This window comes from Apis laboriosa, unplaced genomic scaffold (assembly GCF_014066325.1).
Source record: "Apis laboriosa isolate Shangri-la unplaced genomic scaffold, ASM1406632v1 scaffold29_cov151, whole genome shotgun sequence".
NCBI classification, from domain to species: Eukaryota; Metazoa; Arthropoda; class Insecta; order Hymenoptera; family Apidae; genus Apis; species Apis laboriosa.
In genome coordinates this window covers 709,074-735,991 of record NW_025222728.1, presented here as the reverse complement: position 1 = coordinate 735,991, position 26,918 = coordinate 709,074, and the positions used below count along the sequence as shown (strand labels likewise).

Sequence of the window (26,918 nt, the reverse complement as noted above, 5' to 3'; positions counted from 1 at the left end):
GTCTTGTCGAGGTCTGATTTAATTTTCAGGACACGGAGGCATTCGACTGATAATGCTCGCCCCGTTCCGTAAAGAGAACTTGCATTCGAACCTAGTATTTCCGCGAAAGAAAAGAAACAGAGGAAGAGAGAAAGAAAGAATATAGCTTTACAGAGTAGACCGATCTAAATCGATATTTAAATCTACGATAATTAATTATCACGTCGTATTCCGGAATAATCCGTGCGCGATTATCGAACACTTTATTACATTAATAAACGTTAGCTAATTATAATCGGAACCCATCCGATTATTACTCTCGTTATCGCGTCAATTAATCTGCTATATACCAGCTTCTATACTCGCATATATTCGTCGTGGCAAAAGTGCAAATTATATAAACGTCAAAAGCCGGAACGAATAATCTAGATTTATCGCCAAACGCTCGCTTCTCCAAAGATACTTATTTCCCTCCTCTCTCTAAATTTCCCTCCCTCGTTATCCCGTATCTAAAACGCATCGGTCGGCGTTTTGCATTCAAAGCGCGAGCCAAGTTGGAAGCGCCTGTTTACACGCGCCTTCCCCTAACCGGACGACCATCCTCCTACCAGAGTGACCAGACCTAACGAGGCCTCGTTTGCGGCTCGATCTAATTCCCCGCATGCGGCCGCGTTCCTCCATGAAAAGCTAACGTTCGTCCTTCCTCCTCGTTCATCCCCGTAAAGAGGGGGCACGTAAACACGTAAAAAGGAGGTTCGATTCGGAGAGGGAGGGGGGAAATGAGGGAAAAAAAGGGGGGAAGGAAGACCTTTCTCCGCAACACGAGAAAACATCACGCTCGTGGATCACCGCAATTTAAGAAACCGCAGTCCGTTTCGCCCGTGCACAAACTTAATCCGTCCGATGCACGGAATGCGGAATGATCGTGTCCTCCTACTGTGTACATATATATGTATGTATGTATGTATATCTCCATCTCGAAAAATAGAGTTCTCTACCAACCTCCTGGTGGACTATCCGCCATCGAAATACGAGAAAGAAAAGGAGGAGGAGGAGGAGGAGGAGCGCAGACTTTACGGCCGGATATTTGTTTTTCCGGCCTGAATGCTGAACACTCGAGGCGAATGAAGTATTCATAACGAGAGGGAGGGGGGCAGGAAAAAAGAGAAGGCTCTCCTTCTCGCGAGAAAGTTAATTGGACGAAGTTGAAAGAGGCGAAACCGAGCTTCTTCTATCCCTTTTCCCTTCTCCCACCGGGTATATATATATATATATATACGATTAATTTTACCGACTTCTCCGACAAGTTTAAATTAACCCCCCGAGAAGAAGAAGTTTCGGAAAGTCGATGCCCGAGAAATTTATTTCCGAGCGATAACGGTGAAACGGTTTGTATTAATATATCGCGGTTTAAGAGGATGAGCCGCAGCAGAGTGACATTTTGGGAAGAAGAATCGAATGAGGAGGAATGCTCCCCCGGATTCGACGTGTTAGTTAAATCCGAGGTCACGTCCATCTGAATTATCGAATAGGATGGAAGCGAGAAAATAAACGGATGTCGAAGAAAGGGAAGCGAGAGGCGGATCTCGAGGGGGAGGGGAGGTAGATATTGAACAGATGTCGCGTTCAATGTGCAAATGTACGAATATATATATATATACGTATGGCAAGTAGAAACTGGAACAGGAGAATCAAGAACACGGTGACGACACCGCACGATGACACGTACGCTTGTATAATAATCTACCGCATATAGGCCGCACATTTGACGTATATACACATATACATCGATACTTGCATCTCCGCGGAGACGGAGAGAAGCTTGGCGGAGAAGCAATTATCAAAGCATTAAATGATGCGAATAATCATAGGAACCTTCTGTCGCGTTTCGTTCCATTCACCGCGTGTGCTTTTGCTCGTGGAAGAAAGAAAGAAAGGAAGGAAAGAAGGAAGAGAGAGAGAGAAAGAAAGTTGAACTATCCCCAAAGTACCGTAAAGCGCAGATATCGTGGAATAATTGATTGTTCGAGAATAAGAGAAGCATCGTGTAATAATTCTTTAGAGGCCATAACGTGTCATAAAAGTACAGCAATTCCAATGAAACTAATTTAACTATTACTACTACTACTATTACTACTACTACTACTATTACTACTATTCTCTCTCTCTTCCTCTCTATTAAATCCACGAGTGAAATTCACGTTTTGCCTCGATGTTTCTCATTCGTTTCTCATTCGAAGGAACGATCCTAAAAATCCTAAAGTAGTAACGGTGCCGCTATAGGTAGCTCGCTAGATTCACTGCTTATTCCGACTCGAGTCGATTTCACCGTTCTATTCATTATCGATCTCTGCGCTTGAAAACCGGGAAATTAAAGCACCCGCGGGGACTTTTGAATCCGCACCGATTCCACCGTGCCATTCAATTATCGAATAACCAGAAAGCTAGCTGACTCTGGCAAACCGCCGCTGCTCGGTACCGTTGCATCGTAAAATCCGGAGAATGCCACGTTGTCGTTGTTGCGTTTATTCTTTACATCGCTTATACCCTTCCTCCTCTTCTCTCCTTCGTTTTATCTCCTTCTCGCCATTATCCCCTCCCTCCCCTCCTTCTCTCGCTCCGTCGCTCTTTCTCTTCCCCTCGTCCCCCACCGCCCTCGCTTTGACCCCACACACGCTCCCATACATACGTGCGCATATCCGCGTGCATATTCACATGCACGCACGTTCGGTATGTAAGCAATCGTGCACTAGATTCGTGGCTTCCGTGTTCCCAAGATTCCGACAATGTTTATGCATCGCGCTCCGCCAGTACGACTTGTTGTCGTACGCGTATATTCGCGGTCGATAAAAATAAGAGGGGAGGGGAAGTGTTGAAAAAGATATCTCGAGGAAGATTGAAAATACCGTCCGTTTTTTCCCCCCTTTCTTTTTTCTTCTTTTTTTTTTTTTTTTTTTTTTTTTGATGGAAAAGCCGCTTTTTCGCCAGTTACCTCGTCTTTTCCAATTAATAAATTCTCGAGTTCGTCGACGAGGAGGATATTAAGTATCGATTCGTATGCGCGACCTTTCTCTCTCTCTCTCTCTCTCTCTCTCTCTCTCTCTCTCTCTCTCTCTCTCTCTCCTACGACCATTGACCGACCATTTTCTTTTCGCATAGTTGTAAAGGGGGGGAGTTCGTTAGGTCGTTAAAGAGGGATAAAAGTACGTGGCTTTGTTCGTTCGCGTGATCCCGCGTAAACCGGAAATTAATGGATCTTGGCCTTCGCTTCGGGGAAAACTTTCGGCAGATCTCGTCGAGAAACGAACGTTTGTTTAAAAAAAAAAAAAAAGAAAAAAGAAAAAAACAACAACTCTAGAGAGATGGGGGAGAAGATTGGAAGGCGGAGAATCCCCCGCAATAGCGCGCAACGTTTTCACGAAAGGACTTATCAACTTCGATCATAAATCGTTGCTTCGATGGAGGAGTTCGAAATTTCGTATGGATTCGAGACACGTAGGGGGGTTACTCGTAATTTCTAGAGAGCAACACGTTTTCGCCCATAATGGGGGAGGAAATCTATAGGCCGCAACCTATACAACGGGGGATCGATTGAATCGAAGGGTGCACGAAGAAGCCTATTACGACCTTATGTAGCTTCGTCTCTCCCCCGCGCGAACGAAAGAGAGATTTTGAAACTTTGGAAACGACCCCTCCCTTTTCACGAGCTCGATGCCTCCCACTTTTACCGCACCGTGCAGTTTGCGACGGCCTTGCATTATGCATTCCCGCAACTTTGAAACGGTTCAACGTGCAACGATGCGGCTTTGCGCGCTTTAACAAATAATACCGCCGGTTACATTTCTGCAAACGTGTCCCGCGATACGCGCGCCCCCATGAAATTTTAATACGATCCGACGTATTAAGGGAACAAGCTTCCGAGTTTTCGCCAAACTATGATAACGACACCACCTCCCTCCTCCCCTTTTTATCACGCATCGAGCTTAACCTGACCACTTTTCGAACCCGTATACGCTTTTCGTTCGAATACGGCCTGCCGCCCGATAAACCTTGCCCGGCATATTAAAAAAGTTTCCACCCTTGGAATTCGACACGAGGCAATTTTCAATCGGAGAGGGTCCTACCTCTGTCCCCTCGATTAGATGTATTCTCTAATTAAAAAATTCCACGTAATATCGAGCTTAGTGATCGATCCGCTGCACCCGCATTTTCAAACCCGACGCTCTTCTCTCGTTCTTCTTTTTTTCCTTCTGCCTCTCTTCTTTCTCTTTTGAACGAAAGTAACAATCGCTCGAGATTAACAGCACACCTCGGGAATTCCAATCTTCCCCTTTTTCACGCGCGAATCGAGTTTCGACGGCGCGTTAGAAAAAAAAAAATCTCTCGCAAAACGAACATTTTACAATATAATCGCGTGTGATCGTGGAGTATCTCTCGCGAAAGGAAAGGTTGGTGAGGAAAAGAGCGTAGAGGGACGGAGGGAAAGGGATGGGGAGCGGGGTGAAAAGAGGAGAGAAGTGGCGGTCTGAGTGGACTGCCGTCGGCGCTCGCTTCCGCCGACCCTGTTCGCGAGACCGACGACTGCGACTCGGCGGCGGTCTCGTCTCGAGTGTGCCACGGACGACGACGACGACGACGACGACGACGACAAGGACGACCTGTCGCTATTTCCCTCCGCTCACCTCCTGCTCTTATCACCGTTGTTCGCCTCCACGTTACTTTAACCCGCCACGCAACGCGGCGGAACTTTCTTTGACGCGCGATCGTCCAATAAAACGGGTCGTAAAAAAAAGAATAACTACGCAGCCACTCGGTTCCTTTTGTCTCCTGTCTCGTTGACACACAAGGGGGAGAGGAGGGAGAAGAGAGGGGAGGGAAAAGGTCATAGGCCCCTGTGAAAGGGGCACGATGAACTTCAACGCGGATCGACGAAATTCGAAACGAAGGAATGTATTTTCTAATCTCCCGATTGCCGCAATTTCTATTTTCGACTCTATCCCATTTACGTCTCTTGCATTGCGTACAATGGCTGTATTGGAACGTATATAACGCCGCGAGTGACGATCGTTCGTTACTCCGCCGCGTACTTCACGTGTCGTGTATATGCAATATGTAAATAACGTTGCACACCAACCGTCCAGATCCGTCTTCCGCTTTTCCACCCTCGTACACCGATCGATGTTCTACACAGCGCGAACATCCACCGGCGCTAAGAAAGAATACGTGGCTTTCGGCGTTGTGTGCTTCGACTAATTCGAGAGAGTGGAGGGAACGAGAGAGGAAAAACCAGCTCCGACTTTTCCCCCTCGACATTATTATTCCCGTCGACGTTATCGGAGGATACCGGTCGTACACGCTTCTTCTCCACTCCGCGGCGTTCGAGCGGGTACAGGTTTTTCACTCGAACCGCCGACCAGTTCGAATCACTCTCGATATATTCCCAGGCGGCGCCAACTTCTCCTCGAGAAGGAGCCCTCGAGCAAGATGCACGAGCAAATTCCCCCAAGTTTGATCCGCGTCAAGTTTCGCGATTGAAATTGCGAACGAGAGAGAGTTCTGCCAACGGAGACTTACGCGGAGACTCGATCAAGAAAGAAAAAGAAAAAGAGAAGGAGGTGGAGGCGCAACGATCGAGCGCCTCGTTCAATTCATCGGGTTGGAAGAGGTTAGAGAGGAGGGAGCGGAAGAAGAAGCGCAAGGATAAGTTTGCACGTGTCTCAACTCAACAATGGCGCCGACTTCGAGGGCACGGAGGATAACAAGGTAATGCACACGGTGTTACAAGACGCGCCCTATTACCCTGCCTAATTGAGTTACACCCCTCTGTTGTTGTTATTAATTAATATAGCCATTAATTAGGGGGGATAAGGGCGACCGATCGAACCGTTTACCAGGCTCGTCCGACCTGAACGAGCCATAGGCCGGAACGTAGCCATATATATATATATATATATACACCTACACTATACGATATTTTCCTCGAAAGATGCAACGGTTCAATTTACGACAAGGGGATGGAAAATTGATGGAGAGAAATTGGTTAAAAGACAAGCTCGTGGCTCGATGCGGGATAATTCCGATAGGGTTTTGGGAGGAGGAGGGGGACCGTTGTCTCGTCTCGGCGGGAGTTAACGTCGAAGTTCGGGGCCACGGTAACGAGATAATATACAGGCCGTGCACGTCTATGGAGTCTGTAATTCGTATCACCGGTGGGCGCAATGCGCCGGGGTAAACTCGGTTACCGGGAGAGCTCTGCGATCCTGCGGTGTCGTTAACGATTCGGCAAGATCAAAATCCGGTTCGAATGAATTCCATACGTTTCCATACGTTTTCGATACGTTTCGTATCCGCCGTTTTTTATTTAAAGAGAGAGAGAGAGAGGATGAAATCCGAGCATCGCAAGGTTTTGCGACGCCGCGTTACGAAGCGTGACGCTGTCGACGCTCGTTCTCCCCCAACCCCAAAGTGTAAAACGACGCCGGTGTGAAACGGAATTCGCGACACCGTGACCGATCGCTACGCGTTTTGAAATTCCGCGCGGAAAAGTTGAGGCGCGGGAAGGAAACCGAGCGGAACGTGTGAAAAGTATCTGGCACGTAACGTTTATCGCAAACGCCACCACGATATCGAGATATCGAGAGCGGTATCCGCATGGTGGATATCGCGTAACTGGGACGGTTAATCACGCCGCTCGAATTTAATATCGCGTTATTATTATGTGCTATATCGGCACGGCGGGTTTCGAGTTTTCGCTCGTGAAAGGGAGGGAAATCCAGTGGAACGGAATCGAGCGGTGGACCGATGGATAGGCGGATAGGATTCTATTAACGACGAAACCGCGGAAAGATATCGTCGCTGACTGAAATCACATTTTCCCCGACACGCATGGTCGAATATCTGGATCGAGAGCGATGCGTATCGTTGAAAACCGAGTTGGCGGGGGATTTGAAATTTCTGCGGGAAAATTGTAGCGTAGGGTAGAATTTCCGGATTAACGCCGCCGTCCTTTCCCGGCCCCACCTCCTCCTCCCTCCGCCGGTCACCACGCGCGAGGCACGCGTTTCTAAACTTCGATTCGTCGATTTGGGTGGAATAGAGGGGCGGCAACAAAGTGGGGAAACTTGCGCGGCCGGAACGGGAACTTCGCGATTCAAAGTGGCTCGACTTACTTGGTTGGCTCGATAACGTTCACGGGAACTATGATGCACAGTATACTTGTATCCTGCAGCGGATTTAACGTTGCTCGAGACTTTCGAGCCGCAACGATCCGACAGATTCGTTGGTTAGCTAAACCTACAAGCCGATTTCGAAAATCCCCTTTTCGAGAACGAGGGAGGAGAGAATCTATCCCTTGGAGATCGCTTCTGCAACCGCGGGCTTAACTTTCACCACGCGAAGGATTTCGCCAAGGATTCGCACAATTCGCAAAGATTTTTGACGAAGGGGGTTCGATCGGGGAGGAATTATCGCGCTCTTCAATTCCTCGTTCTCTTTCTTTCTTTCTTTCTTTTATTTTTTCTCGATAATAAAGTATCAACGATCGGCAACGACCCAGATTCATTTCGTAGAGCTCTGTACAGCGATGCGTACAACGGGGGAGGGGGAGGGGGCGTCAAACGCGATCGATTCCGGTGGCATAAGACGCTTTAACCTAAGTCTCGGGGCAAAAGTGTATGCATTTGAATGGAACGAAGCATCGTCGGTATGACGCCCCTAAGTCGCCCCTAGCGCTCGACCTATATCTATTCTCCCCGAGCTGATCCTTTGTGAGCCAAGAAGCACAAGCTCGTCGGCGTCGGCGGGCGAACAAATAGAATTCAATGTGTCTTTTAGAGAGCCCCTGGTAAACCGCAAACCAGAAAACCTTCCCGTCCCAACGAGGAGTCTATTTTAACGCGGACGCTCTTAATTTCAATAGTCCTCGTCCTCCCTCCTCCCCTTCGAACGTCGTCGAATAAGTATTTTCAATCTGGCACGGATATATATTCAACGAAATATATAACCAGAGGTAACCATAACAACCGACCGATCGATTTATTTTCAAATACCATCGCGACGCGCTCATTTCGCTCTCTCTCTCTCTCTCTCTCTATGTTTCACGTTCGAAACGATACCTTGATTCCTTTCGTATCTTTCGTAACTTTACGTGTCGAGATCCGCGAGAAAGGAGAGAGAGAGAGAGAGAGAGAGATCTATTTTATTCTTTCTATATAAAATATCGCGAAAATATCGGTGCAAATCAATTAAAAAAAAAAAAACCTGTTTGTTAGACGAGTGTTTGATCGACTCGACCCGAATTGCATTTACCGAAATTAAACTGATTCTCGCGTAAGCGAGCGTAATGAAGCGGTTCGTTGTGTTATCACCGTGCGAACTACCCCGTTTCGGTTACGGTATATGGAATGAAAGAGAGAGAGAGAAGGGAGAGGGGAGGGTGGTACGAGTGGGTTGCAGGGCTTAGAGGTCTCTAGGAGGGTGGATGGGTGCTCGAGAAGGTTGCGGGTGGCGAAACTGCGCCATACCCCCGCACAAGAATTTCGCGAGGAGGAAGTACGTGCTCTTCTATGCGGACGAAAGTAGCGTCGGTGCAATTTCACAGCCGTCGCATCGCAGACACGGGAATATGCATTCTTTCGTCTTTCTAAATTCTGGGAGAACCGCGACCGTCGACCGAGTTTTCTATTCACGTCTCGAAAGATCGGCACTGCTTTGCCTGGAAAAAAATAAATAAATAAATAAATAAATCCCGAAACGACGAGAGAAAGAGAGGAAGAGATCGAGGGGGGTGAAAAGCGACATTTTTCTCCTCCCTTCCCTCTATATGCACGGATATCGACAATCGAATAGCCCATCGAGAACAATTTCGCGCCGATTCGCGGTGATTTTTTAATAACCCGACGACAACGACGAATAACGGGCTCTAGACGAATCGAAATTCCGCTAAATCCTCTCCCCCTCCCTCCCTCCCTCCCTCCAGCGCATTAATCATCGCGCGACTGCCATCAAGTTTCACGAAAAGCGATCGCGTGCCAGTGATTCCGTTTATATTCCGTTCGGATATAGGAAGGAGCTTTCTAGCACGCGATACGAGAAAATGGAAATCGATAAGGTAAACAGGAGGCGGGCGGGCACGATACAGAAGTTAATTCGATTAGGGGAGGCGCGGATACGAGATCAAACGTGTTTTAGATGGTCGATAAGGGGGGAGGGAGGGGGCAGCTTTGTGAATGTCCGCTTGTCCGCGATGACCGTGTGAAATCCACGGGAACGGGAACGGGAACGGGAACGTTTATACACGACAAGCACCAGGGAAAAAGCGTTCCGCCATTCGATACTACTACGATACGAGGATTCGCGCTCGTCGAATCGGATACGGATATCTCGTGGCCGAGAGATCGATTTCAAATAAAGCGGAAAAGGCAGAGGAGAGCCTTCAGCTATTATATTTGACTTTCGACTCTTTCTTCCTCCCACGTCCGCCAGGTATCCTCCATTTCACCGAGCGTCCCCCGAGCGAGCAAACCGCCGCCGATTCAAAGGGGTTTCGAAGCGTGGAGCAACGCCTCGCTCCAATACGCGCGAGATTCCTCCTTCCTTCCTCCTCGATATGAAAACGAGCGTTTTATTTCTTCTTTATAACTCTGTGGATAAAAGAAAAGGTGGAGGAAAATTAGTATCCCGTGTAGAGGAGGGAAAATTTTTAAGCCGTTTCGTTAAGTTTCGAAACAGTTGTTGAAAAGTTGCGGTGGGATTAAGGATGGAAGAAAATTAAAAAAACGAGAGGGTAACGCGCGTGAAACACCTGCTTCTCCATTGCGTCGCAATGGATACGGAGTTCCAGATGAGAGGCGCGGTCTCTCAACAGGGTTTCCGCGTAGTTTGCCAGGAACCCTTGGCTTGCCTTGCCTATACCGATCTATACATATATCTCTACCTACCTACCGACCCACCTTTTTTTTCCCCCCTTCGTTCATTCTAGTTCGTTACAACCGGTCGATGTAGCTGCCACCAGAGACCCCGTAAATTCGACTTCGCTCGCTGGGACGACCTATCGCGAAATTTTAAGAGGAACGCGCAACGGTCGATCGAGCCCTTCCCCTTTTTTTAGACCGATTCTCGATGATCGAAATGACGAACGAAAAAGGGAAATTTGAAAGAAAGGAGGACAAACATTGGATCCACATCCATGTCGCAAAAAAGAGGATGGGGAGAGGAGTATATTTTTTTCGAATCCCCTAATTATTTTTTGGGGCGGCTCGAAGTTTAAAAAAGCTAAATTAAGGCAAACTATTGGGAGAGGTTGAAGTAACGCGGAACGGCGGATGAATATATCGCGAACTTCAGTTTCAGAAGCGAAAGTCGAAGACGATTGGGCGAGGTGGTAGAAAGGTTAAAATGGGTTAAAACAAAGATAAGGGATTATCGCCGTGTCCCGGCTACGAGCAGGACGTTCCTTAATTCATCTGAACCGGGGATAGCGTCGCGTACCACCTGTACAAGCAGGAGTAGATCTTTGTTAAAGTTTAAGTAAGGAAGGCTCGCGCGAATTTTATTTGACACCTGATGAATGTGCTCGTGCCACGAAAAGGTAATGAGAATTCCTGGATCGTGAGCGAGTCAAGTATGAAGTATTGCTCGTACGGATAATGAAACGGAAAGAATTGGACCTGAAAAGTGGACCGAGCGGAGGCGTTTCGAAGATATGAATGGGCATTTTTTTTCGAAAATAAGCGAGAGAGAAGAGGAGAAAAGAAGAAGATTCGAAAGGTTAACCAATTCGGGATGGTTGTTCAATCAGAATGGAATTATTCTTCGTTTCCGAAGAATAACAAAACGAAACAAATTGCGTGGTGTTATATTGTTGTTATAAGTTTTCGAATCGAAATGAATGAAACGGATACGACGAGGAAGATGAATACCGTGTGGGCGCGTGTGCGAGGACAGGGCGAACGTGAAATAATAAACGCGAATAAAATGCATCAAATACTAGTAGTTGAACGATGAATAATGCACGATACGATCTTGAGACTCGAGCAAGAGGCAGAAATACGGCATCGAGTCCGATGCAACCATGTAATTGATTCGTTACGAGCCCGTGAACGTTCGATGAATGAAAACTAATATCTATGAAACAAGACGAAACAGAAGCTTATCTGTGGAGCGTGATTCATGTAACGAGAGAAACCATTGAAAAGAATCGAGATATTTCCGACTCTCGCGTAACTATCGGGAGGAAGAGCAAGCGAAATTAACCATTTAGCTCAACGCTCCGCGTCGAGCTTGTTTTCAAGCGTTGAAAATGAGCTTGAACGACACTTTAACGAGTTCGACATCGTCCCAATGAAGAGGAGAGGGGGGAGGGAAACGCGTATTCGAGATCGCCGCTCGATGATTCTGCGAGCCTCGATCGATTCGATCTCTCGAAAAAGGGAAAACTCCTGTTTACCTACGTGCAACGAACGCGAGCCGAATGCTGCAATTTTTAAAAAACTTAATTTTCGACTCGAATATTTCTCTTTTAATTCGTTCCTGGAAAACAGGAAACGACGAAAATGATGATACGAGATGTGTACTTTTCGTCCATTGAAAAGATCCGCGGCATACGTCCAAAATATCGTATTTTTTTCTGCCCCAGCTATCGCGAAACATATACCCTCCCCCCGTATATAAAGCAAATCTCCACTCGACGAAGCTGTTGCCCGAACCGAGTTTTCATTCCAGACAGATTTTTTTTTTTTTTCCCCCCCCTCGTGAAATTCTCTAAATCAGACGCAGGTGCTATCAAAGAGAGAGCTTTTAGCCGACGCCTGGCTTCGCGCAAACACAGAAAAGTTGGGTCCCTTCCATTTACGGATACAGAGAGAGAGAGAGAGAGAGAGAGAAGCGAGAGAAAGCGGCAGCGAGACGAGGAGACGATTCGATCGAGAAGACGTTTTCGAAATCGAGGATCGCGATAGAATTTCGATGGCACGAAGCAATTACACGAACCGGCGCGACGCTCCAAGGTAAAGTGGGTATCGAGTACGTGAGGAGAGGTTTTACGATCCTCTCCTCGGACCGTCACGATCGTAAATGAGATTCGACGAGCACAGTCGCCGATAGTTATCCCCCCGGTTTCCGCCGTTCCTCACGCACGGTTGCATCGAGGTGCCCTGCCGTGGAAATAAAAGAGGGTACATATATACATATATCGGGGTGGAACCTATGGAAGACTACGAGAAGACTAGAGATACGGACTCTGGGAAGGAGTCGACGAGAAGGGGGCGAAGGGCGGATTACGGAGTAAAACCGGCTGCGAGAAAGAAAGAGTCAAAGTAGAGAAGGACGAACTAATCGTGTCGAGATAGGAGAGGAAAGAAGAGAGAGAGAGAGAGAGAGAGAGAGAGAGAGAGAGAGACGTGGAAAAAGAGGATTCCCCTGAACGTGTCGAAACGAAAGGTAGTACGCAGCGAAGAGACTGATGGATCTGGAGGGAAGAAAAGGAAAAGAAAAGAAAAGGACGAAGAAAAGAGGACGAAGATAGAGAGAACGGAGCGAGTTCCCCGAATCCCCTCGTCCATCGGTAAGAATTTCAAACATCTGGCTCGTTCTATCGACGCTTCGACAATGTTACGGGCGAAGCGCTTACGCTCCCCACGAGGTCGCGGATAGTAACAAAAACAAAAACACGCTTCTGACGTGTATAATCGCAGTATATAAACACAGAGATATACACAAAGGAGAAATTGTATAGGTTAAATTGTAGAAAGACGCGTAAGACCGGTTCTTCTTCTCCCTAACGTACATAAAATATATATTTTCTTATATACAGATATTTTTTTACGGCGTGCCTCTTCTGCCTCTCCCGACTCGGCTCGAATCGAAGCCTTGAATCGGTCCAAAAACGGAATATCCGTGGCTCACCGGTTTAAGAACGAAAGTGGCATCGATTCTCCCTCTCTCCGATCTCTTGAATGAATCGAGTCTCAACCATGGCACAGATACGACGCACTTACTCAGCGTGCCGCACGTGCCTGTTGTGCATACGTAATGCGTATTGACACGTCGAGTGACAGCACGCGGACCAAGTCACGCTGCGAGCCACTCGTCGAATCGATACACGATCGGGAACACACGCACACGCACACGCAAGGGGGTCGAGGATCTCCAACACGATCCGAAGTATCTGAAAATCGCGTCGAATCGAGTCGAGACGTAACGTGACGCGAGCGTAACAAGAGACAAGAAAGAGGATTGTTTCGCACTCACCGGCAATGGCGACGAACAGGAAGAATATCCACATATCCATGAGCATGCCGGCGAGGCGTAGCCGCAAGTTGGTCGTGGTCGTGTACGCGAGCTTGTCCATCACGCTCCAGGATTCATAGTTGAGTGTCGTTGGTCGGCCGATACGTGGAGATTCGCCCTCGATTATTTCGCGATTCGTCGCACAGAACGTATCACTGTCCGCGATAATTTCACAAGCGGGAAAGTTGATCACGGAACACCCGGGACCCGTGTCACCAGCGTCCTTCCTTACGAACCGTACTGGACGAAGCAGGCTCGTGGCATCGTTGCTGCGTTTCTCGGCTAGAAGAAGAACGCTGCCAACTGGGCACCGCGTATACACGTTGGGAAACAAGGATGGGACGAGATGCGATGGGATGCGTTCGGCTGCCACGCGTGTCCTCCTCTCTGCGTGCCTGCGTTACGCCTGTGTGTGCGCGCGTGTACGTATCATCAGCGTCCGTTTGGCGAGGAGGTAGATCACGGCGAGAATAGATCGGCGGCCGGTCCTCCGGCTGGCGTCCCTTCCGGATCCACGCTCGCCACCAAGATTACGCGTTCGATTATCGGTGGAAAGACGACACGAATCCCGATAGCGCGAGGAGAGAGGAGAGAGAGAGAGAGTCGCCGCTTCCGAGTGACGGCGTGCACGAGTACGGGGCGACCGTGGTCGTGTGCTCTCACCACCGCGTTGCCCGGAGTATTGACCGACTCGGCTCGGCTCGGCTCGGCTCGACACACGGTGCGCCGCTCTGCGGCCCAGACCAGACGAGGAGAGATGCGGAGGGGGCGCCTGCCCTCTCACGACTACCGTACGACTGATCCTAGCGTGGCTGCGCGCGCACTTCGGCTCGTACGCGAGCGGCTCCGTCGAACCAGCTATACCTACGCTTCAACCGTGCCAATTCAACCATTCGATGGGGGCCTTGGACTTCTTTCCTCTCCTCTCCTTCCTTTTCTTTCTTCTTCTTCTTCTTCTTCCTCCTCCTCTTTCTCTTTTTTCCTTTGTTTTTCACCTACCCTTTTTCTACCCTCCTCTCCGCCTCGAGACCTGTCGTATTTCTTCGGCAACGCGCCGCGTTCCACGAGTAAACAAACGATCCGACTCGCTCGTTTCGCGCACGACTCCTCCTTGCTCCGATTCTTTTTTTACTCTGCTCCAAGCTACGCACAGGAATCGTGCCACCGGATACCTATTTCTTGATCGGTTACAACAAAGATATCGCGGAACGGATCGAATCGGTTCTGTTTCGTCCGTTTCGCTTCGCGACGGATGGGACACGCTTCGTTCCTAATCGCGGAAACGTTTTATCGTCTTCTCGAATTCTAGGAATTCGATAAGAATCATGGCGAAAAATGCATTCGTTGTCTTATCGGATGGATAAGGGACACGATATAATTATATTGCGGAGAGCAATATGATCGAAGAGGGAAAAGTAAATGACGGTGCGTGATTACCAGCTCTGAAAGTTCCCATTGATAACGCATTATCGGAGAAGTACCGTTCGCGTGAAAAGAGGAATGAGATTCGTCGGCGGTGATGCAACGCAAAGTCGCACAGCCGATACTTCCATTCAGCGTTAACTTTCATCTCCTCGTGTAAATAAAAACGCACCTCGCTTCCAAACTTACGACGTGAGGAGCGACGATAAAACAATGAGATCGCGTTCAAATATTTGAGCCAAGGATAAACGAAATCTCGGCCGTGAGAGCAAAAACGTCTTTCAACGTCTTTAAACTTACTGCCCGAATAAAGTATACTTCACGATACGATACGTTTTTTTACCAAATAATGTTGCGGTTGCGGGGACACGCTCTAGAATACGAGATATATAAAGCGGAGGAAGGATGGCCCTCGAACGGTTGACATAGGGTAATTCAACGATATCCTAAACGTATCTGTCGCTAGTTTTACTCGACGATCGATACTCGATACCGCCTCGTCTAGAAATGGAGAAGAGATTCGATCTCGAGAACAGCTCGACGCCTTCCGCGCTTAAGAATCTCCAGATCCCCAGCCTCTGATAAGATAGATCCAAGAACGAGATAGAGGCACAGGTTGTAGCGGCGCGAGGAAGAACGAGGAACAACTCGGCTGGAACGTTCAACCCTCCCTCCCCCTTCCCCGGACACCAAGTTTCCTCGTCATATACCGGGATAGTAAGTAGAGATTCGAGCAAACCAAAAAGGGCGGCCACAAAGGAACGATCGTTCCGATTTTATCTCGGTGAAACTATCGAGCCGTGAGTCCCTGCCCCCGCGACAATGGCGTCGAGCCGTGGTTTCACTCGCACGCGACCCAACCGAGCCAACAACCTAACAACCTAAGCCTCGAAACGCCCAGCGGGGTGCTTTTGTTTAACCGAGGCGTTTATTAATCAATTGCATATCCCCCCCGGTCGAAGGCATTGCACATTTGACGGTCAAATGCTTTTTTTTCCGCCTCTCTCAACGGAGAGGCGTACGGGGACGCATCCTTTGATCTGTGCGTGTGGGAGGAGGGGAAGGGAGGGGGAACGTCTTGTAATGAGCAGCCCGTAAATTCGAACAGACGTAATACGTACGCTCTACAATGTAATTTGCCGTGCGCGGCCAATGAAACGAGACAGGGTACCTAGAGTACCGTGCTTCCAATTACACCAAGTACACCACGATATTATCCTTAACTCGTTGCACTCGAGTTTGTACCTCGAATCGAGCGAGTTTCTTCGAGGAGATCCCCTACGCTTCTCACAATCGTATAATTTTTCATTAGAAATTCTTTTCTGAAAAAGAGTAAGACAATTTTAAAATGTGTTTTCACAACACATTCGATGAACGTGACGAATCGATCGTACGTATGCGATCGAATGCGATTGCAACGATTCGACCGTTTATAAAATTTATAATTTAACGTGCCATGTATCATATAAGTCTCGACTCGATTCGTGATACGATTTCGAGTTTATGACACGTAACGTAGAAATTGCGTGTACGAAATTAAAGCGTCAATTATGAATGCGACCGCGATATCAAAAGGAAAACTCGAAAGGATTATAAATTAACTCTCTATGATCTCATGGTTGCGCAATGCGGGCGCAAGCACGTTGCTATATTTAACGGAATAACTATACGCACTCGGAATATTATCATATCGAAGCATAAAAGTTAACGGTGCCCGAGATCCAGGGGGTGAGAATTGAAACGGATTTAATCGGCGATAATTGAGGCAATTCAACGGCGGTATGAGTATTTTTGAAAGCGTTCGACGAGAGACGATGTCGTTACAAAAGCAAATCCAGAAATCTCTTATACTGATTATATTATTGGATGAGAATAATTCGACAATATTAATTTCTATTAAATCGAACGAAATTCAACTTGGAATAACTCAGCCAATATTTCTATTCTGTCGTGTTCGTTCGCATAATTAAACGTTTTTTTTTTCCTCTCATCGGTCTTCTAATAATAATCCCAAGCTGTATATGATGCTCGATATACACTCCTGTTCGATTTCAGGTCGTAAAATTGATTGAAAATTGAGATCAGACGATTCTTTTTTATTTTTTTCTCTTTTTTTTTTCCTTTTTTTTTTTTTTTTTTTTTTTTTTTTTTTGTAAATATGTGTCCATAATTTATTATCAATTGTGTTCTCCATACAGTGACCTGCACAAGTAGCGACACGCACATTTTATACACACACATTCACGCGCATACGTCCAACAAAAAAAATATACATACGCCCACATCGCGTATACGCATAGAGAGAAATGGATTATCATCTTATATATATATATATATATATATATATATACGTATAACACATGCACGCGTATGTAGCATACATACATATTTGTTTTTTTTACATATACAATGTATATATGTCAGCATCTCTCGTATATAACTATCATTGGGGAGGAATTTTCGTTCTTCATTTTGTTCTTTATTTTCAAAATATATATACATGTATTTATATATATATATATTATACATATATACATATATATGTATATATATTTTTTTCATCACTATCTAGAACAAGAACGGTGGAAACGATCGTACTCCATCTTAAACTTATTAACTCTCTTATTATGCGTAGTTCATTGTTTTCTGTGCGTCATTATATGATTTCTTTTTTTTTTTTGTTCTTTCTATTAAAAAAATTAACGATAATAGCTATATTGATGTGCGGTATTCGAATGTGTAATAGATAACTAGTCAATACTGGGAGAAAACGAGAACGAAGTCAGAGAGTTGCTCAAATTTTCTATTTTCATCGCGACTGTGTTTATGAATCACGTTGGTCGTTTCTCCTTGTAATTGAACTCTCGTCTATCGTATCTTATTTCGATCGATTCGTTCAAATATTCAAAATCCTCGCCTCCTAGATTGGCAGATGAAAGAAAGACGTATTTTATTAAATCCAACTGACTTCGATGACTCGCATAACCACAGCATTCACTACTTTGCATCTTCTCCACTCGGTATCACAATGATTCAACGTATTGACTATTTCATTTAGATAATCTTCCTCTTGTCTCCCTTTTTTAAACGTTCTAAAAGTTTGTCGCAATAACGCGACGAGCTTTGCGAGCTTTCTCTTCTTCAACGTCGATACGATGCGATATAGCTCGTATAATTTTCGTCGCTACTACGTTGAAGTTCGATTTAATATTGTGCTTTATCGTCTCTGCATTTGTGTCGTACATATTGCATATGTGACCACAGATGAGCCTCTATTTCCCTTTATTTTCCCGCAAATCTCTCTCATGGACGGCGATAAAAAACGTAGCGCTTTTGTTTACAGATTACATATTACAACATGCGAGGAACGCTAAATCCTGAGTGTCTAAAAATTTGTTCACAATATTATCCCCACAGTATTATACAATTCTCTCTTTCGTTTCCTTATTATCCCCGATATAATAGTTGTTATAATCATTTCTTAATCCTTAACGCGTAATAATATAATTCATTCGTTCAAAAAAAAAAAAAAAAAAGAAAAAAAGAAAAAAAAAAAACAAGTCCACAACGGAACGAAACAATGACTTTACATCCATCCGAGGCCACTTGAGGGGAGGGGGGGCCATCGTTCGATTAAATTTTAATTGGATCTACGCAAAACGTTCTTTCTTGTAATATCATTATTACAACGTAGAAATTTCCAATTGATCGGCTGAAACGGATGGTCCACGTTTATTCGCGAGGTTCACATTCTACTATCGAATGAAACGGGCTTTAAATGAAGCAGCGCGATTTGTTTCACACTTGCGTGAGAAATGTGTACATGTAACCCGTATTATATCACGCGAACAATACATCCACGCGCGATGCAGAAATCAATTCGGTTGCCCACACATTCGCTGAATCTCGTGGATGGACAATAATAGTAATGCACGCTGTACGGCGTACAATTTGCAAATTTTATGCAGAACGATATATACGATTCGCGAATATCTCTTCTACTGAAACTGTAACGGAATCATAAGTTTGTAATGTCGTAAAAACGTTTTCGGTAAAATTTGTACAATTGTTTGTTCGTGCAGTGCAATTTTAAACTACGCATTGAGCATACTCCAAATCTAAGAGAATAGATTAGCTAAAATAACATTCTTAATTTATGAACCTCTCATTGGCAAACGAAAGTATCAATAGAGCAAAATAGTCATTGTTTTCGGTTCTTTTTTTTTTTTTTTTTCATTTTTTTTTTTCTTTTTTTAATACTTCGTTGCACTTCGACGAATGATATCTATGCAGTTTTCCTTTTTTTCTTTACTTTTTTTTTTTAACGAAGAATATTATCAAATCTAAATCTGTCCGACGTTCAACTGGTCATAAAATACAATAATCACTTTTTTTTTTTATCGTTAAAGAATATCGAAGTGGATTTTCTACGTATGGCAACTAGCCAGATTCCTTCGTTATCCCCTTCATCGTTTACAATACAAATTATTTTTATCTCAAGGCAAATATGTTTCACTGTTAGAATTAATCGGTGGCGCCAAGATATTTGTGCACATCTTGTGCGTACATACCATAATACGTATTATTATTCAGTTTCACACCGTTCCTACGTATAAGTAAAGCACTTTGTGCGTACACTAAAATATGATAATCGAGTCTCGATAAGAAAAACAAAGATATTGTAACTTACAAAGATATTGCTATTATATCGTAAAAATAAAAAATGAAACATAGTTCCTTATTAAAAAAAAAAAAAAAAAAAAAAAAAAAAAAAAAAAAAAAAAAAAAAAAAAAAAAAAAAAAAAAAAAAAAACATCTAAAGTAATTAATAAACTGCTTTTTCGTCTCCTATTTCCTCAACATATTTCCGTATTCATTACAATCAACGTCATTAACAATAAAGAAATATTTATCATTGTGTTACGTTGCGAATATACTTTATGTATGGATTTTACGATCCGTGAATAAATTCTTTCGATGAGAAAGTTAAAACTGCAAACGAATACTTATTATTATATCCGTATATCAACGGAAAATAATTAAACAAGCCATTCATGTCATAATCTCCTCATTGATAATCTTATAATTTACTGTACGTATTGAGTACGTAAAAGATATAAGACGAATATTATGCACGACAGATTGCAACGTTCGAATCCGTATAAGCACGAAAAATAATCCACTGTTTGATACTTGCATTCACATATAACATTAAATTTCATTTACACACACAATTCCCTTTTCACGTTTAAATACTAAGATAGGCCATGGCATTATTTCTCCAATATACGTAAAAAGGTCTGACATAATTAAAATTCGCACACTGCACTCGTACAATAGAGAAAAAAACATTTGGAATCTAAACAAAATGAAGCAACATTTTTTAAAAAAATTTTACTTATATATTTCAAACGCAATATATCGTTTCATTGCACATCCTTCTCTGTAATAATATAACAACATCTCTCGACTTCCTCGCTAAATTTAATACTTCGAGCGATATTTCGTACATTCGAACACGATAAATATTTTATATATATCAGACCTCTGTAAATATGAAAGCCAATAATCTAATAGCAAAGGCAATACTGTCTTACGTTAAATACTTCATTCCTGATTCAAAATATTTATTATCCATTAGGCTCCAAATACCTAATGTATATTTATTGACGAAAGAGAAACTCGTTGTTAATTTAAAGAATAAATTTTTTCGAATATTATTTACATCGCTACAAAAAGACGATAACTAAAGATTTATAAAAATAAATAATAATAAAAAGTTTTATATGAATTTAATAGAAAAAAATATATAATAAAAAAACAAACAGAATATATCGAAGAAAATAATAAAGTGTCAAGAAATGTATTATTTAAATTATGAAAGAAAGATAAAAAAAGAAATCATCTTAATTCAACAAAATAAATAAAAACGCTTGAAGCTATAATTTGTAACTGCTTTAAAAAAGGAGCTGCGTCAATATATGAAACTATTATAGTCATTTCATGACAAGATCTTATTACATGAAGAAGTAAAAAGATATCTATAGAATTATGCATTGTGCAATAAAAAACGCTCAATTCCATAGTGTTTTTTCGATGGTAAAAAATTGATGTATACGCGCGTACTGAGACGTGGTCTCATATTATCGTGATGATGAACAGTCAATATCTCCGATAAATTTTTCAATATTTTAAATCTTAAACCGATGTTGAATTGATTTTTTAAAAAATCTAGTTTTATTTCGGAGATACGTAATATTGTTTTTCTTTCGATCGATGCATTTCTTATCGTTACTATTTTGTACACTTATGTTACAAGGGTGGGATTGATGCTTATTAATACTACGAACTCATATATGAATTGACAAAAAAAAGAAAAATGTACGAATCATATATACCTATATACGATGGAGGACAGAAGACCCATTTTTTCATTTTTTTTTTTTTTTGTTTTTTGGCAGGTGCGTTTCACTTTTTATGAAAGAAGTGATGAAAGGTAATGTGTAATCATTACCCAATTCATTTCATCGTTTTCAAGCTTTATAAAAGATTACATTTTCCCGAACGTCTTCGTTTTCTCCGATTTTTTTCCAACTCGGCTGGAGGTTGATTTCTGATAATACGAACGACCTAGAGCAAAATTATTCAAATCCCTTAATTATTTTTATCTATATATATATATTACTCTTTTTTTAATTTTTTATTCCCTACCTCATGGAATGCAGCATCTACATTTAATGGCGGGTCTTTGGCAGAAGTTTCAATATAAGGTATACCCAACCGGTGAGCCAACTCCCTTCCCTGTTCCTCTGTAACTTTTCTCAAATGTACCAAATCAACTTTATTGGCTACCAGAAGCATAGGATATACATCTCTATCTTTTACCCTAAGTATTTGGGTATAAAAATTCATGATATTTTCATAAGATTGTTTATCAGTCACAGAGTATACTAATAGAAACCCATCACCCTTGCGCATATATTGTTCACGCATGGCACTGAATTCTTCTTGACCAGCTGTATCTAACACTGTTAAGTACAAATAAACCTTTGTACACATAAGAATGTATTATAAATCTAATACCATGCACTAAGCATAATCCAAAACTAGCGGATAGTAGAATTAAATGCAATAAAACAAGTAAATGTTTTTATTAATGATGTGACTTACCATCTAAGATGCACCATTGTTTATCTACCTCTGTATGTTGAATATAACTATCCTCAATGGTAGGATCATAGTCAGTAACAAATAATTTTTGAAAGAATTGTATAGTGAGTGCACTTTTTCCAACACCTCCATCTCCAACCACGACCAATTTGAAGGTCATAAGGTTGTCATTATTGGGAGGTCGTGTCATACCGCCTCTTGTTCTCCCACCCCCTCCCCCACTGCTCTGCTTTCTTCTGCCTATCCTGTCAACTCTTCTAATGTATTCTTAGTAGCGCGTCTGCTCGTGAATTATCAAGTTTCAGTCTATGACTAAGTGCCCCTGAAAGGGTTAACTTAGATTAGATCAATGAAATTATCAAGGTATTATTCACTTAATACTCGATAGATTCTAACGTGATAGTTCTGTTTACACGAATACGAAAACTAAAAAGCTATTTTACAACAACGAAATGTAACGGGTGTGTCAATTATACTTAATAAGATAAAATTAGACGAGAAGTTCCCAACATCTAACTAGGGATTGGCAGGCTATACAACAATAGTTGGATTGTCTCGAAATAATATTATTATATAAAATAAATGATACTCGCCTTACATGATCTGCCACTCCTGTTTCACGTTCTTCCAGCTGTCAGTCTGGGCCACTGTGCGCAACATTCGTATCTATGTGAAAAGTATGTTTGTGTAAGCTTTCAACGTAGTGTCGTATACAATAGGTCTTGTATACTTTTACGACCATGCGCGCAAAGGGGTACTCTAGCGGCATATCTTGCAATTATTATATGCATTACAGGGATGCCAACAATTTTTAAACTAGTATAATATATAAATAGAAATGTAATTTTAAATAAAAAAATATTGTTATTTCCAAATATTTTAAAAAATCACTTAATAATATAATTTAATAAAGATATTTATATATTATATTATCTATTATATTATCTATTATATATATTCATATTTTAAATATATATATATTATATAAAAATAATTTCACTATATTGACAAACTACTATATTTTCTTGCATTCTACTTCATTCTATAGTTTAAATGTATATATATATATATATATGTATATATATATTTAATATATATATATATATAAAATATAAATAATACACGTGTAATTTATGTAAAGTAATTAATAAACTTTTGTATCTATATCGTTAAATTAATAATTAAAACTTTTTATATAAATTCACATGTATTTTATTTCATGACAATAATTTCAACATTCATTAAACGTTTTTGTATTAATTAATTAAATAATATTGATTTTTGTAAGTATAAATAATAATATCTATCATTTCTAAACATTTATAACAACAAATTAAATTCAATACACTTCATTGATGATTTTTGTCTTTTTAAATTTTTATATTTCGATCGCTTATTAATTTGGAGGTTATGTTCATAACCTTAATTGCATGTAAACAACCATAAATAATCTTCATCTTTTTAATAAAAAATAAGACAAAATATAAATACTATAGAAAATATAAATAATAGAAATTAACTAAAGTTAGTTGTTATATACTTTTTATAGTCATAAACTAAAAAGATATTACTATGGATGCTGATTTATATGATGAATTTGGAAATTATATTGGTCCTGATTTGGCTTCTGATAGTGAAGATGAAAATGAATATGGAAATGCTGGAGATGAAGCAGAAGATAGAGAACGATCAGATGAAGAAATGGAAGAAGACAAAGATGAAACTAGAGAGCAATCAGATCAAGGCAACTCTATGGCAGTTGTATTACACGAAGATAAAAGATACTATCCAAGTGCTTTAGAAGTTTATGGGCCAGAGGTAAATTTAATAATTGTATTTTTATTGTTAGCCTCAAAAATTAATACATATTTAATATATTATTAATATATTATAGGTAGAAACATTGGTACAAGAAGAAGATGCACAACCATTAGATAAACCATTAATAGCACCAACAAGAAAACCAAAGTTTCAAATAAAACAACAACAACTTCCAGAAACAACATATAGCATAGAATTTTTAGCAGATATGATGGATGCACCCCATCTCATACGTAATGTTGTTTTACTTGGTCATCTACATCATGGCAAAACTACTTTAGTTGATTGTCTAGTGAGACAGACTCATCCCTATCTACACAGTGTTACAGATGAAAAACCTTTAAGGTACAATAAATGTACATGAATAATTGCAATTAATATTTATAATTAGAAAATATATATATATTTATATTTTTTTAGATATACAGATACATTATTCACGGAACAGCAGCGAGGAGTATCAACGAAAGCAACACCTGTAACTTTATTGCTGCAAGATGTGAAATCAAAATCTTATCTTTTAAATATATTTGATACTCCTGGTCACGTAAATTTTTCTGATGAGGCAACAGCAGCAATACGTTTATCCGATGGTGCGATATTGATCGTCGATGCTGCTGAAGGGGTTATGTTAAACACAGAACGTTTATTAAAACACGCGCTTCAGGAAAAACTTGCGTTAACAGTTTGCATAAATAAGATAGATCGACTTATTCTAGAATTAAAATTACCTCCATTAGACGCGTATTATAAATTAAGACACATCATCGAAGAAATTAATGGACTCATAGCGCTATATTCGGATTCTGAAAATCCATCTTTTGTATCTCCTGCAATCGGAAACGTATGTTTTGCGAGTTCAGAGTATAATGTTTGTTTCACTCTGAAATCATTCGCAGCACTTTATGCTAGAACTCATCCCACTCTTAATGCTAATGAATTTGCGAAACGGTTATGGGGAGATATATATTTTAACTCGAAAACGCGAAAATTTACAAAAAAACCACCGCATAATACCGCACAACGCAGCTTTATCGAATTTATTCTTGAACCATTGTACAAAATTTTCGCCCAGGTTGTTGGCGATGTTGACACAACTTTACCTGATGGTTAGTTATAAAGAAACTTTTATAGGTTAGGTTATTGAGTTTTCCGTATCGTAACATAATTTCTAATTTAATTTCACAGTACTAGATGAATTAGGAATAAGATTAACATCGGAAGAAATGAAAATGAATATTAGGCCTCTCTTGAGGTTGGTATGCACACGTTTTTTAGGAGATATGTGCGGATTAGTCGATATGTGTGTAGCCCACGTTCCCAGTCCTCAATCACATGCACCGGTTAAAGTTCAACACGTATACACAGGCCCTATGGATTCACCTCTCGCGCAGAATATGATTAATTGCGATCCTAATGTTAGTATATACGAAATATTTGTATGTACGTCTCTTCCAGATAGAATCTAACACAAAAATCATATTTACAGGGAAGATTAATGATTCATAGTACAAAAATGTATCCTACCGAAGATTGTACGTTATTTGTTGTCCTTGGAAGAGTAATGTCAGGTACACTCGAGGCGGGACAACGCGTTCGTGTATTAGGCGAAGCATATTCGCGTACTGATGAAGAAGATTCTCGAGTTCTGACCGTGGGAAGATTGTGGATTAGCGAGGCACGCTATTCAATAGAATTAAACAGAGTTCCCGCAGGCAATTGGGTTCTTATCGAGGGTATAGACAGGCCAATCGTAAAAACAAGTACAATTACTGATCTCACAAATTCAGACGATTTACATATTTTCCGCCCGCTAAAATTCAATACACAGAGCGTAATTAAAATTGCGGTCGAACCTGTCAATCCCTCAGAATTGCCAAAAATGTTAGATGGTCTCAGAAAAGTGAATAAAAGTTATCCTTTGTTGGGTACCAGAGTCGAAGAAAGCGGCGAACACGTCGTCTTAGGCACTGGTGAATTATATTTAGATTGCGCAATGCACGACTTGCGACGTATGTATTCGGAGATCGATATAAAAGTCGCAGATCCTGTTGTTGCTTTCGCTGAGACAGTGGTAGAAACGAGTTCTCTTAAGTGTTTCGCTGAAACACCTAATAAACGGAATAAATTGACGATGATAGCCGAACCACTCGAGAGAGGCCTTGCGGAGGATATCGAGGCGGAGCATGTTAAAATCACATGGAACAAGTAAGTGTAAAAAACTTATATCTCATAATTTACGAAACAAAATGTGTCTATTCTTACAGAAAACGATTAGGAGAATTCTTTCAAACGAAATATGATTGGGATTTGCTAGCTGCGCGAAGCATATGGGCATTCGGTCCAGACGCTACGGGACCTAATATTTTAGTTGATGATACTTTGCCATCCGAAGTAGACAAAACGTTATTGAATAGTGCTCGTGATGCTATTATTCAAGGTTTTCAGTGGGGAACTCGAGAAGGCCCTCTCTGCGAGGAACCAATTCGAAACGTGAAGTTTAAAATTTTGGATGCCGTAATTGCCCAAGAACCTCTTCATCGAGGAGGTATCTAAATACTATTGTTTTTTTTTTCTTTCTTTCTTTTATTTTACGAACAAAATTAATTTTTTTTTTTTTACAGGTGGTCAAATAATTCCAACCGCCAGAAGAGTAGCGTACTCTGCTTTCCTCATGGCAACGCCCAGGTTGATGGAGCCATATTTATTCGTCGAAGTTCAAGCGCCTGCGGATTGCGTATCGGCAGTTTATACTGTACTAGCTAAGAGAAGAGGTCACGTGACTCAAGACGCTCCTGTTCCTGGAAGTCCCTTATATACTATCAAAGCCTTCATTCCAGCAATCGATAGTTTCGGATTCGAGACCGATTTACGAACTCACACGCAAGGCCAGGCATTCTGCCTGTCCGTATTTCATCATTGGCAAATCGTACCTGGTGATCCATTAGACAAAAGTATTACCATTCGACCACTCGAGCCACAACCAGCTACACATTTAGCTAGAGAATTTATGTTGAAGACAAGAAGACGGAAAGGACTTTCCGAAGATGTATCTATCAATAAATTCTTCGATGATCCTATGTTACTTGAATTAGCCAGACAAGACGTTCTATTGAATTATCCATTATAAACTATTTCCAAATAATTTCAACTTTAATATGAGAATGTATCCATATCCAATAAATAATTAATTTTATATAATAATTTGTCTATTGTGTTTATTTATGCCTATCTTCTAT

At 41.8% G+C, this 26,918-nt stretch overlaps 3 protein-coding genes across 6 annotated transcripts in view; 1 reads left to right on the top strand and 2 right to left on the bottom strand.

The window, feature by feature from the left end:
• Window positions 1-14,471, bottom strand: part of LOC122714337 (transmembrane protein 132C) — a 54,319-nt gene extending 39,848 nt beyond the window's left edge. For both annotated transcript variants that reach the window (XM_043935596.1, XM_043935597.1), the window contains exon 1: window positions 13,228-14,471. In XM_043935596.1, the coding sequence (XP_043791531.1) occupies window positions 13,228-13,327 (100 nt within the window). In that variant the 5' untranslated portion in view covers window positions 13,328-14,471. The remainder of the gene's footprint in view (window positions 1-13,227) is intronic.
• LOC122714338 (116 kDa U5 small nuclear ribonucleoprotein component) lies at window positions 5,615-26,883 on the top strand. Of its 3 annotated transcripts, none has more exons than XM_043935599.1 (8): window positions 5,615-5,742; window positions 23,408-23,676; window positions 23,753-24,024; window positions 24,100-24,788; window positions 24,868-25,097; window positions 25,169-25,887; window positions 25,947-26,227; window positions 26,304-26,883. In XM_043935599.1, the coding sequence occupies exons 2-8, from the start codon at window positions 23,431-23,433 to the stop codon at window positions 26,807-26,809; spliced, it is 2,943 nt and encodes a 980-aa protein (XP_043791534.1). In that variant the 5' UTR covers window positions 5,615-5,742; window positions 23,408-23,430; the 3' UTR covers window positions 26,810-26,883. The 3 variants fall into 3 exon arrangements, with proteins under 3 accessions (XP_043791534.1, XP_043791535.1, XP_043791533.1); XM_043935600.1 differs by lacking the exon at window positions 5,615-5,742 and adding an exon at window positions 22,518-22,535; XM_043935598.1 differs by lacking the exon at window positions 5,615-5,742 and adding an exon at window positions 23,083-23,141.
• LOC122714341 (ras-related protein M-Ras-like) lies at window positions 20,522-22,637 on the bottom strand. Its single transcript, XM_043935603.1, has 4 exons — window positions 22,457-22,637; window positions 21,859-22,180; window positions 21,400-21,716; window positions 20,522-21,318 (listed from the first exon to the last, which is right to left on the bottom strand). The coding sequence occupies exons 2-4, from the start codon at window positions 22,046-22,048 to the stop codon at window positions 21,229-21,231; spliced, it is 597 nt and encodes a 198-aa protein (XP_043791538.1). The 5' UTR covers window positions 22,049-22,180; window positions 22,457-22,637; the 3' UTR covers window positions 20,522-21,228.
• Window positions 26,884-26,918: the final 35 nt, after the last annotated feature.